The sequence below is a fragment of the Benincasa hispida genome, chromosome 1, assembly GCF_009727055.1.
Source record: "Benincasa hispida cultivar B227 chromosome 1, ASM972705v1, whole genome shotgun sequence".
Taxonomy (NCBI): domain Eukaryota; kingdom Viridiplantae; phylum Streptophyta; class Magnoliopsida; order Cucurbitales; family Cucurbitaceae; genus Benincasa; species Benincasa hispida.
This window is the reverse complement of record NC_052349.1, coordinates 64,389,127-64,402,294: the sequence shown is the minus strand read 5'-3', so window position 1 is coordinate 64,402,294 and position 13,168 is coordinate 64,389,127. Positions and strand designations below refer to the sequence as shown.

Sequence of the window (13,168 nt, the reverse complement as noted above, 5' to 3'; positions counted from 1 at the left end):
CGAAGAAATATGCGGTTAGCCGTTATCTCAAGTTCCAGATGACGGATGACAAATCCGTGGAGGCCCAATCCCATGAACTCCAAAAGATAGCTCACGAGATATTTACTAAAGGTATGCCTCTAGATGAACAATTCCAAGTTGCTGTTATTATTGATAAACTGCCCCTCTTGTGGAAGGACTTTAAGAACACTTTGAGGTATAAGACCAAGGAGTTCTCCTTGAAAAGTCTTATAACCCGACTAAGGATCGAGGAGGAAGCTCGGAAGCAGGACCAGAGGGAGGAGGTGAACTCAGTTTCTAGGAAACTTGCCTCTACCGTGGTAAAACCTGACCAAAAACCTAAGAGGACAAAAAAGAAAGGTCAGAACCGTGGCTCCAGCAACCAGAACCAACAGAAAAAACATAAGCCCCTTCAGGAGAAACGGTATAGTTCCTCTACTTTAATTGTAATAAACCTGGGCACATAGCTAGGAACTATAGGAACAGACGTTGTTCTGCTGGTCAGGCAAACCTGACAGAAGAACCGTTAGTCGCCATGATCACAGAAGTAAATGTGATCGGTGGTTGTGAAGGGTGGTGGATAGACACTGGCACGACGTACCATGTCTATCACGATGTGCCATGTCTGTCGTGACCTTAGTCTATTTAAAACTTATACTGAAACTAAGGATAAGAATATTCTGTTGGGAGATCACCACTCCACGAAAGTTGCTGGAACTGACGAGGTGGAACTGAAATTTACCTCTAGAAAGACCCTCACGTTGAAGGACGTTCTGTACACTCCAGAGATACGAAAGAATTTTGTTTCGGGCTATCTTCTCAACAAAGCCGAGTTTACTCAAACTATAGGGCCAGACCTATATACCCTTACCAAAAATAATGTATTTGTAGGGAAAGGGTATGCAACTGAGAGAATGTTCAAATTAAATCTAGACCTTAATAAAATGAAATCTTCTGTGTATATGCTGTGTTCTATGAATATTTGGCATGCTAGACTCTGTCATGTGAATAAGAATTTAATTAGTATCATGATTAGGCTGGAAATGATACCTAAGTTATCCACGAATGATTTTGATAAATGCGAGTATTGTAGTCAATAACTCCGCATAAATCTGTACTTAGGAATTTTGAACCTCTTGATTTGATTCATTCTGATGTCTATGAATTTGATGGCATATTGACTAGGAACAATAAAAGATATTTTATTACTTTTATTGACGACTACTCTGATTTTACTTTTGTATACATGCTGAAAAATAAAAGTGATGCTTTTGATGCCTTCAAATTTTTTGTTTCTGAAATAAAGAATCAGTTTAATAGAAAAGTTAAAAGACTTTGTAGTGATAGGGGAACCGAGTACGAATCAGACAGTTTTAATGAATTCTTTAACTCACATGGAATAATACAGGAAAAGACCGCACCTTATTCTCCTGAAATGAATGGAAAAGTCGAAAGGAAAAATAGAACTTTAGCTGAGCTAGTAGTTGCTATTTTACTTAGTTCAAGAGCTGCATCTTATTGGTGGGGTGAAATCATCCTTACCGTGTGTTATGTTCTAAATAGAATCTCGAAATCTAAAAATAAAACTTCACCTCACGAAATTCTCAAGAATAAGAAACCAAACTTTTCCTACTTAAGAACATAAGGTTGTTTAGCCTTTGTAAGGATTCCTGACCCAAAAAAGGAGAAAGTTGGCTAGTAGAGCTTACGAGTGTGTCTTTATAGGTTATGCCTTAAATAGTAAAGCCTATAGGTTCTATGATCTAGTGAACCAAGTGATCATTGAGTCAAATGATGCTGACTTCTTTGAAAATAGGTTTCCTTTTAAATCAAGGAATAGTGGGGCTCTGGTTCAAGTGGTATAACCCTAGTTAGAAATCCTAACCCTATAGAGGAAACTGACCTAGAACCTAGAAGAAACAAAAGAGCTAGAACTGCCAAAGATTTCGAAAATGACTCCCTGACCTATAATCTAGAAGAAAACTCTAAAGATCTAAGAGTTGCCCTGTTCTCAGTAGATGCCAACCTATTGCAAGAAGCCATAAATGATGAGATGGACTCACTTGAGTCAAATAGGACTTGGCACTTAGTAGATCTATCCCCAAGATGTAAGGCAATAGGGTGCAAATGGATCTTAAGGAGGAAACTTAGACCTGATGGGACTGTCGAAAAATTTAAAGCCAGGTTAGTAGCGAAGGGCTTTAGATAGAGAGAAAACGTAGATTTCTTTGACACCTTCTCCCCTGTCACTAGAATTACCTCTATCCGTGTTCTGTTCTCTCTCGCTGCCCTTTATAACCTCGTAGTACATCAAATGGATGTAAAAACCGCTTTTCTAAACGGTGAACTTGAAGAAGAGATTTACATGGAACAACCTGAGAGTTTTATTGTCCATGGTCAAGAAAAATAAGGTGTGTAAATTAGAAAAATCTCTCTATGGACTAAAACAAGCTCCTAAGCAATGGCATGAAAAATTTGACAACCTTATCCTATCTAAAGGTTTCAAGGTTAATGAAAGTGAAAAATGCATCTATCATAAGTTTGATAATAACCTCTGCACTATCTTGTGTCTATATGTAGATGATTTATTGATCTTTGGGTCAAACTTGCACGTCATAAATGATGTAAAATCAATATTGAGTGCGAACTTCGACATGAAAAACTTAGGAGAAGCTAGTGTAATCTTAGGCATAAATGTAAATAGGTCTGAAAAGAGAATTTCTTTAGATCAATCTCACTATATAGAAAAGATTCTAAAGAAATATAATTACTTTGAGTGTAAACCAGCCTGTACTCCTTATGACCCTAGTGTCAAGTTGTTCAAGAACACTAGTGGCAGTGTTAATCAATCTGAGTATGCGAGCATCATAGGCAATCTTAGATATGATGTCGACTGCACTAGGCCTGACATAGCTTATGCTGTAGGACTACTTTGCAAGTTGACAAGCAGACCTAGTAAAGAGCATTGGACTGCTATAGAAAGGGTCATGAGATACTTAAAGAAAACCCAAAACTTAGGATTACATTATCAAAAGTTTTCCATTGTCCTAGAAGGGTTCAGCGATGCTGATTAGACCTCTCTTTTGAATGATTCAAAGACTACAAGTGGCTATATCTTCAATATAGCTGGTGGAGTTGTCTCTTGGAAGTCCAAGAAACAGACTATTTTAGCCCAATCTATGATGGAGTCAGAAATAATAGCACTAGCGACAACTAGTAAAGAAGCAGGCTAGCTTAGAAGTCTGCTATTAGAGATTCCCTTTTGAGAAAAGCCGGTACCAACCATATTGATCCATTGCGATAGTATTGCAGCAATCACAAAAGTTCAGAACCGTTACTACAACGGAAAGAAACGTCAAATACGTCATAAGCACAATATCATTAGAGAGTTTCTCACTACTGGTGCAGTTAGAGTGGATCACATATGGACTAATGAAAATTTGGCAGATCCTTTGATGAAAGAACTGGCCAGAGAAAAGGTTTTCAGAACCTCAGAAGGGATGGGACTCATGCCTATCAAAAAATGAATCACAATGAGGAAAACCCAACCTGTAGACTAGAGATCCCAAGAAACAGGTTCAACGGGTAATAACTGATCACGAGTGATATATAGTGAATCATGCTAAACCAAACACAGAGTTTCATTCCTACGACTTAAAGTTTGAGCATGATATCCTGAAGTGTAAGAAAGGTTGAACTCAGTTCTTAATGAGGTCTATACTTGATGACAAGTGAGGTACCCAGCTACAGGAGTAAGCTTGATAGACACACCTGTATGAATGTGGAAGTGGGGCCGCTTCCTATGGAGTTTTTGGGCAAACTCTCTAGAGCATTCACTAAACTGGGATTCACATGCTAGGCCTTAAAAGCCCGGGCTTTCGTACGACACCTTAATAACACTCTGTGTGAGATGGTGTTAGAGATAGAGTTCAAAACCAAGGGTTACTCTAGTATATTCTGAATCATCTACACTATGTAAAGGTTCAAGTTGTAAGACACCTTTGCTTATGCACAATGTTGTATAGACTAAAACTGCTCGATGAAAATCTTTTCTCTCTTCTCGTTTTGTTTAAATTTCCAAGTGAGGGATTTTTGGGTGCAAATTTATATTTAAAATGGTCCATTGATTATTTTTAAAATGGTCCATTGATTAATTTTAAAACGGTCCGTTGATTATATTTAAAATGGTCCGTTAATTATTTTTTAAAACGGTCTGTTGATTATTTTTAAAACGGTCCATTTCGACACTGAAGGCCTATAAAAGGCGAGGCCTTCAGTAGTTCGTGACACATAGAATTCATTGTCTAAATTCCCAGTTCAATTTCCTCTCCTTCTCCATCTTAGCTTTCCAAGCAGTGACTTTAGAAAGGGTGTACGTTCCGGTCGAAACAGTGCATTTCCGATTGATGCATTGTTTTATGCGATGATATAATGAAAGGAAATTGCGGTGATGGGAAATGCGTTGTGCAACAATTTGTCTTAGCAAAACCCAAGTATAAATCCTATTGAGTTTCCTGGTAAGTCCAGGGTCGAACTCAGGGACTAAGGAACACAATATGCGACAATAATTTTTAAGATCACTTTATGGTAACAAATAAATTAATGGTTTGGTTGGTTTGTTGTTTGAAGTATAAAAGGTATGCGGTGGATTTGAGAAAAGATGGATTATGCGACAAATACACTGAGTATGCGGAGGAATGGGTTGAGAAGTTCTTTAGCTAGCATTTCCTGAGAATGCGTTCAAATTATGCAATCATGCTACACTTATGCGACATCAATCATTTTCCAATGCATGCGATGATTTCGATAATGTCTATAGAGCTTATTCCTAAGTCTCTACTTCTTGCCTATGTGATGATGCAAGATGCACACAAGAACAAGGTGACCGCATACAATCGTAACCTATCTCTAGGAGGCATGCGATGCATTAATGGCAAACAATGCTTATTCATAAGCTCCTATCTCTTGATTATGCATTTCTAATATAACTCTTTCGAGCCTAGATTCTAACCTGACTTTTTCAAGCCTAGATTCTATCCTTAGACTACCCTCTCGAGTATCTCTAATAAATGAATGATGCATACATAATACAAGATAATCGCATAGAATGAAGACCCCCAGTTATGCTAGCTAAGTGCTTCTCAACCCATTCGACAGATTTAGCTACTCATGCGTATTGTACAGAGAGTGAACATATATAAAGATGTAAATTCTATTTCTATAGATAAGTCCAGAGTACAAAATGATAATGGAAGATAAGGGTAGAGAGCCTGGTAGCAATTCCTTGCTCCCCAAGGCTTTTACACTGTTAACTCTATTCTCCTCAAAAGATGTTCCTGTTTCCGTAGGAGTTGGCCCTCTCTCTGATCTCGATGCTTCTAGCATTCTTCCAATTTCACCGGAACGATCTCTCGGTACAATCTCACTTCCCTCGCTTCTGCCTTCTAAGTAAAAGAAAATTATGAACAAGGCTACTTCTATCTAAAGGGAAAATTCTCTAACGGTTGAACTCCTTCACTGAAGGTTGCCTTCGGTATTTATAGAGCTTCAAGGTGAAAGGCTTCTTCTCTCTTATGATTGCACTGATGGAATGTCATTAATTCTCTGTCTGATGTGCCGAATATTTTTCACCGAAAATTTGAGTGTACTTGCTACAGTAGTTCGTTAACGGCTTGTCAACTTAATTCGGAATCAACCGTCATCAGCTTTCTATCCCATTGTGATTTATTACGCTTTTCACCCGGATGTGTCCACCAAGTTGTGGCAGCACTATGCGGCAACCTTCTTGAGCAGATATTTGCGAGCGCAAATAACCCCATAGCCTTGTGTTAACACAATCTTTTCATGCACTCGACCGTTGATTTCTTTGGATCTCATTTTCCGCCTTGTGTCAACACATATTATGCACAAAAATACATAAGTTAACTGTTTTAATGCGATGGACACATACGACTGCAATATTATGAACTTAATGTTTTTTGGACGCAATCTTATATATTTTTATCATCGCAAGTCTGCATTGTTTAATAACTTAGCCATATAATAACGTGCATTTCTGCTCGTTATCACACCCTCAAATTTAAACAATGCTTGTCCTCAAGCATAAGCTAAAGATTTCCTTTAGAAAGTCGATCGCCTTCTCTTTTCCTAGATTTCTCAAGGATGCCTTATTCAAATCTTATACACCAAAATTTCCTTAATTCTTATCTAGGTATCTTCATAAAATATTTCTAAAATTTAGGGACCGCAAGTTTAACCTTCAAAAAGACTTTACTAGATTCCAGGACATCGCATGATTTATTTCAACAAAACTTTTTTCACTGGGGTGTTAAATATTTTTTTTTATCCTTGCATATTTTAGACATTATTTGTTTTTTCCTCTGACCTTGCGCTAATCCAAGTGCCTCGCCTTCATTTTAGCTTGCCCCCACATGTTTCATGCGGACATCCAACTACGAGCAAGGCGCTCTTTTCTCAGACTAAACTCATGCCCATTGCAAGCGGAGTTGCGATCATTTATTTATGCGTTGATCACGATTCCTACCTTCATTTTGGCTTGCTCCTACGTGTGTCATGCGGACATCCAACTACGAGTAGGATCCGATCGCAAGGTTATGATTTTTTTTTAGATAAGCAAGGCCAAAAATAGCAAGGTCGAAAAATGAATACCGCACCCCAAAATTTAAAATGTGGCAATGTCCTCATTGCCAAAAGATTGAAAGAAGTCATGCGATGTTCTTAGGAAGTTTCGTAAAGGGTCAGTTTGAAAGAAAGCTAGCAGACCACTAACTTCTAGAAATATTTCATTAGGTGACTGTCCTAAAATTAAGTTGACTCTAGTGTATACGAAAAAATAGAAGCATGTGTTTCATCATTGAAATCATAATTGGCAAAGAGAAATCATGCGGTGACTTACTAAATTGATCAATGTTAAATGATTGCGGTAACCAAAGAGGACGCAGTGATAGAATTTTCAAAATTAAAACGCGATGTGATAGTGCAAAATTTGGAATAAAATCAAGGAAAGATACAACCCCCAAATTTGCATTGTCGCCCACATTATTTGTTGACGCATCCTACTTTGCGGCGATCTACTTTCTTTCGATTGCGATGACAAAATTAAGTAGTTGCGTCTTCGTGTAGTGCCTCCGCAATCGTTTACCTCGATCGTTTGCAAAGAAAAACATCAAGAGGGACAAATAATAAAAAACAAAGATAACAATTTTTTTTATATAAAGATGTAAAATGAAGACAGATAAACGATATTTGAAATAACATCATAGTATTGAGAGTTCATGAATCATAAGTAAGAAAAATGATACTCTAGAAGACTTGAGCCCCAGATGATTTCCTGTTGCATGCCAGTGCAGGGGCCACTCAATTTTCCTTCATTCTCGATTTCTCAGGTCTACAGAGGTCTTTTCTCGATGAAAATCACCCTCGCAATAATATGCCTTGACTCTTTGCCCGTTAACCTTGAATGTACGGGTCCCTTCCTCATTAATCAACTCAATCGCACCATGCATGAATATTTCTTTAATTATAAAGGGTCCGGACCAGTGCGACTTTAATTTGCTGGGAAAGAGCCATAACCGTATCCGACGTGGAGATTTTTGCTACATAGCCGGTTGTCATGCCAATGTTTTGCTCGTTCTTTGTAAATTTTGGCATTTTCATAAGCTTGCGTTCTCCACTCATCAATCTCGATCAATTGTAGTTTTCTTTCTTCCCCTGCTGCTTTTAAGTCGTAGTTAAGCTTCTTCACCGCCCACAGCGCTTTGTGCTCCAGCTCTAGTGGTAAATGACATGCTTTACCAAACACCAATGCATATGGAGAGATGCCTATCGGTGTTTTGTAGGCAGTTCTATATGCCCACAGCGCATCATCCAGCTTTGTTGCCCAGCCTTTTCGCGAAGGCTTTACCACCTTCTCCAATATTAGCTTAATTTCTCGGTTGGACACTTCAGCTTGACCATTCATCTGTTGATGGTATGCGGTGGCCACTTTGTGGAGGATATTATATTTGAGCAGCAGATTTTTGACGAGGTAATTGACAAAGTGGGAGCCTTCTTCACTTATTTTGGCACGTGGAGTGCCAAAACGTGTGAAAATATTTTTCTTCAGGAATTTAGAGACTACTGTCGCATCGCTTGCGGCGCATGCTTATGGCTTCTACCACTTGGACACATAGTCGACGGCTAACAGAATATACTTGTGACCATTGAAGGTGGGATGGTCCCATGAAATCAATGCCTCAGATGTCGAACAACTCTAGTTCTAATGATGTTCATGGGCATGCATGTTTCCATTGAAATATTACTGTGCGTTGGCACCGGTCACACTTCATCGCGCGATCTCTTGCATCCTTAAATAGTGTTGGCCAATAATACCCCTTGTAATACTTTCGTTACTGTGCGCTGGCCTCCAAAGTGCCCACCATATGGTGAATATACATTGCGATAATAATGCGTTGGTGAGCAGCATCTGGTACAACACAATCGCAGAATCTGGTCTGACCCCTCTTATGATTTGGCTCATCCAATAATATGATCTACATTCATGTTTGAGCCTCCTCTTTTGGTGGTCGGTATATCTCGGAAAATTGCTCACAAACCAGATAATTTCCACGTCTACATACCATGGCAATTCTTCAATCTGAAATAGCTGCTCGTATGGGAACACTGCGCTCACTCTGACTGATTGCGGTCAACCTCAGGATTTTTCCAGTCTGGATAAATGATCTGCAACTTGATTCTCTGTCCCCTTGCGGTCAATTATTTCATATCGAATTCCTGGAGGAGGAGAACCCATCTAATAATCTCAGCTTCGCGTCTTTCTTTGTCATTAAATATTTTATCGCTGAGTGGTTAGTGTGGATGAGTACTTTTTGTTCCCAGCAAATATGCCCTGAATTTCTCCAACGCGAATATTATGGCAATCAACTCTTTTTCTGTGGTGGTGTAGTTAGTTTTGAGCAGGATTCAAAGTTTTCTCGTATATGCGATGGGATATAGTATTGTTTTTCTCTTCTGTGCTAGCACTGCTGCCATCCGGCATTACCTGCTCGCGTCACACATTAATTCAAAGGGAAGTGTCCAATCTGGTGCGATCAACACGGGCGCGGTCGTTAATGCATTCTTCAAAAATCATGAATACGTTGAGGCAATTGTCATCAAAGTCAAATATTCTATCAACCTCCATCAACGCACTCAGCGGTGCGTGCTATCTTTGAAAAGTCCTTGACAAACGTCTGTAAAATCCGGCATGTCCCAAAAAACTTCTAACAGCCTTTGCACTTGTTGAAGGTGGGAGCTTTCAATTGCTTTAAATTTTTGCCTGTCCACCTCCAACCTGTCCCTAGATATCTTATGCCCTAGCATAATGCCCTTCTTCACCATAAAATGGCATTTCTCCCAATTAAGCACGAGGTTCGTTCATCACATCTTTTCAATATCTTCTCCAAGTTGTCAAGACAGACTTCGTATGTGTGCTCATATACAGGAAGTCGTCTATGAATATTTCTACAGAGTCTTCGAGATATTCTGAAAAGATGACCATCATGCACCTTTGGAAAGTGCTCGCGCATTGCGAGGTTCGAACGACATGTGACGAAAAGCAATGTTCATCGGACAGGTGAATGTGGTCTTTTCTTGATCTTCGGGAGCAATCATGATTTGATTATATCGACATACACATCCAAAAAGTAGTAGAAGTCATTTCCAGCTAGACGATCCAACATTTGCTCAATAAAAGGTAAGCGGAAATGATATTTCTTTGTTGTCGCATTCAGTTTGCGGTAGTCCATGCAAATCCGCCACCCGGTGACGATCCTTTGCGGTATCAGCTCGTTATTTGCATTAGGGACTACCATCATCCCACCTTTCTTCGGCACGTACTGCACGGGGCTAACCCATGTGCTATCTGCTATCGAATAGATGATGTCCACGTCTAACCACTTGATTATCTCCTTCTTTACGACCTTCTTCATCGTAAGGTTGAGTCTGCACTGATGTTCGATCGATCCTTTGTGGTTTTCTTCGAGATGAATTCTATGCATACAGTATGCGGGGCTAATTCCTCGAATGTCTGCGAGAGTCCAGCCAATTGCTTTTACATATTTTCTCAGAATGCTCAGCAGCGCATTTTCTTGGTTTTCACTAAGTGTAGAGGAAATGATTACGGACAGCTTCTCATTCGGCCCCAGAAACGCATACTTTAGGTGGTTAAGAAGGGTCTTCAACTCTATTATTGGTGGTTGTTGTAACGATAAAAATTAATTCCTTGTTATGCATGCACTGTGATGATAGATAATGTGCTACAAGCTCATGTCCCCGGCAACGGTGCCATAAACTTGTAACAATAAAATTTATTCCTTTTTATCTAACTCTAACGCTGCTCTAATTTCGCTCAAGTGTTTTGCGATAAAGAGAATTTCTATGCAATACTACGTCTAAGTATATGCATTGTTAATGATATGTTCGTAGTATGTGATGTAATAGTGCGTGTCACAAGTTTTCTTACGCTGAAACAAAGTATAATTCTAACGCAAGTTTCTCAGAATAATCCATGGTCGACACAGGGATTGTTTTCATTAATGCGCTACTATTGTGATACATGCGACCGATTTTTAACAATGAATAAAGAATTTGGGTTTATACAGAAATATAAATTGCGGTGAAAGTAAAAATGCGTTAATAAAATAAATCCTAAACTAATATGATACACGATACAAGATACATGATACATGATACTGAGGTCGAGAACTGACTGTGAAGTTATACAAAGAATCGATGTATGTGATGGTACGTCTTTATGAATGAAGCAGAAAGAGAAATAGTAAATAATAAAAACATCGCAAGTTTGTCAATTGGGTTAAAGATGCAACTAAGGTTCTGCTTTCGCTTGGCGTACACCTCTCGGTGATCGGCCGCGTTCCCATATCTCTATGGTGAAACAGGGATGAACGTGATGAACGCAGGGTTGTTTCCATCTCTGGAAATACTTCTTGCTTTAGTTAACGCATTCTTCCAACTTTCTCTCGATAGGCGAAATAATATCTTCACTTCTGCTCTGACAGGTGAAGATGCTGTCGAGCACACTTTAGCCAAACTTAATTATTTCCTTAACACAAATTAACTTACTCGCTTAATTCTTACTATTTACCCATGGGATTAAGAACACATCATGGAGAAAATGGATTATGGATGTACGGAAAGAGACAGAGAGATGACAATGGAAATTATCATAACATTTAATACTAAAATTAAGCATTCGATACATGTTGCGAATGAAAGAGTAAAGAAGATGAATACAAATGATGAAATAGAGATTTGAAACAAATACAGAAAGAATGTCAATGTCTTAACACAGATCCTGAACAGAGGTTGTGCTTGCCGACGTGTGGAAGTAGTGGAGAGGAAAGCTTCCTTCTCAGGCTTGCTTTCCTGGTAGAATTGACCTTCGCACTGAACTTTAGCTACGAGAATTGGAAGGATTCTCTACTCAGAGACTCACCTCTCGTCCTTGTCTCGTGGTTCACCCGAATCTACTCTGTAAGTTGCTTTAGACCAGCCTCTCTCTCTGAATTAGCATATGCGCATCTTTATGTATTCATGTATATATTTTAGTGAATTTGCAGTAGCTATTTATAGGTGAGGCATGGCTCTTTGAATGAGTGGTCCCCACTGTATGATTATGGTAATTCCTGAAATGGCGTAATGAGAAATTCCTTCTGTTACGCAATAAACCCGTCGGAAATGCACAACTGAAAGCTGTATACTTGTAAGAATCGTCTGCAAATCCGTTGCTCTTTACATCTTCGATCGATCGCCGTATGCGGTGTTATTTTTTATTATTGCATGCGGTTAAAATTGCGTTGATCGCTAGAGCTCTTGATCGATTGTCGCATGCACCATCATTACGTTGATCATTTCTTCGTTTTTGATTGATGGGTGCAATCCGACGTAGATACATTTTTCATTTTGTCTTTGAGCCATGAATGCATGCGGTGATTTATTTCCTGCAAAACAGAAACTGAAACATTCTATTCTACCATTGCAATGGTGTTAGTGAGTGTATTGACGACATTTTATAATTTTCGCATTTCTTAGCCAATTTTTATACTATCGACGCAACTTTTCTTTCTTTTAGCCGCAATATCTAAATAAAACAATATAAGTAACTTGTATTTCTACAAGTTATCACACCCCCAAATTTAAATATATGCTTCTCCTCAAGAATATCTTCAACTAAGGCAATATCGTTCAATTCTTATCCTCAATTTTCCATCGATTGGTTCCTCCAAATACTCCACCTACACAACATTACTTAACAACGCAATTTCCTTCTATCCTTTAATAATTCATAAACATGCTCTACTTTATTCTTTTATACAACAAATCTCTTACTCAAAAATTTCCTTCTTGTTTTGAAAAGAATGTTTATCTCTTCATGCAAAAACAACTTGGTGCGTCAATATGCAGTGGTCTAGTTTGCGTCATTTATTATAGACTGTTGATCATGGTTACACCTTTCGTTTTGGCTTGTTCCCACGGGTTTCATGCGAACATCCAACTACGGTTGTGTGCCAATCTCAACTTCAACTCTTGATTTTCAACTACGTTTAAGTTTTGCTGATCAGAGGAGTTGTCTCTTATATTCTTATTTTTTTTCTCTTTCCATATTGCATCGTTCTTGGAAACCCACCTTCGTTTTGGCTTGCTCCCACGGGTGTCATGCGAACATCCAACTATGAGCAGGTTCCTTTCATGACTTAACTCTTATCAGGTTTGGGTTTTCCCTTGCGCTGACATTGGAGTTTGTATGAAATTATTTTTTTTTATTTTTTTTTTATGATGAACGTATTTCCTAATGATAACTACATCCGCTTGATCGCATCTGCTCAGACCTTCCCCACCCCCAAATTTAGAGATGTGCAAGGTCCTCATTGCGTTGTTTTGGACACAATAGACAAAACACTTAGTTAAAATTTTGAAAAGAAGATTTGAGCAGAGTCTTGAAGGATAAAAGGTAAAGCAATGCTATTGCTACAAATTATCGAAGTGTTAGTCAGAAAATACAAAGTGTGGGACAGGTTGCTAAGGGTATGCATAATACTCATCATGGCAGTGCAATGAATAACACAAAATAAAAGATAAAGAACATCGC

The 13,168-nt window shown here is 38.7% G+C and overlaps 1 protein-coding gene across 1 annotated transcript in view; it reads left to right on the top strand.

Moving 5' to 3' along the window:
- LOC120078549 (glutamic acid-rich protein-like) overlaps positions 1 to 13,168 on the top strand; it is a 32,303-nt gene that overhangs the window by 142 nt on the left and 18,993 nt on the right. Inside the window, exon 1 of the mRNA XM_039032830.1 lies at positions 1 to 111. This exon is cut by the window's left edge and continues 142 nt beyond it. Coding sequence (XP_038888758.1) covers positions 1 to 111 — 111 coding nt within the window. The remainder of the gene's footprint in view (positions 112 to 13,168) is intronic.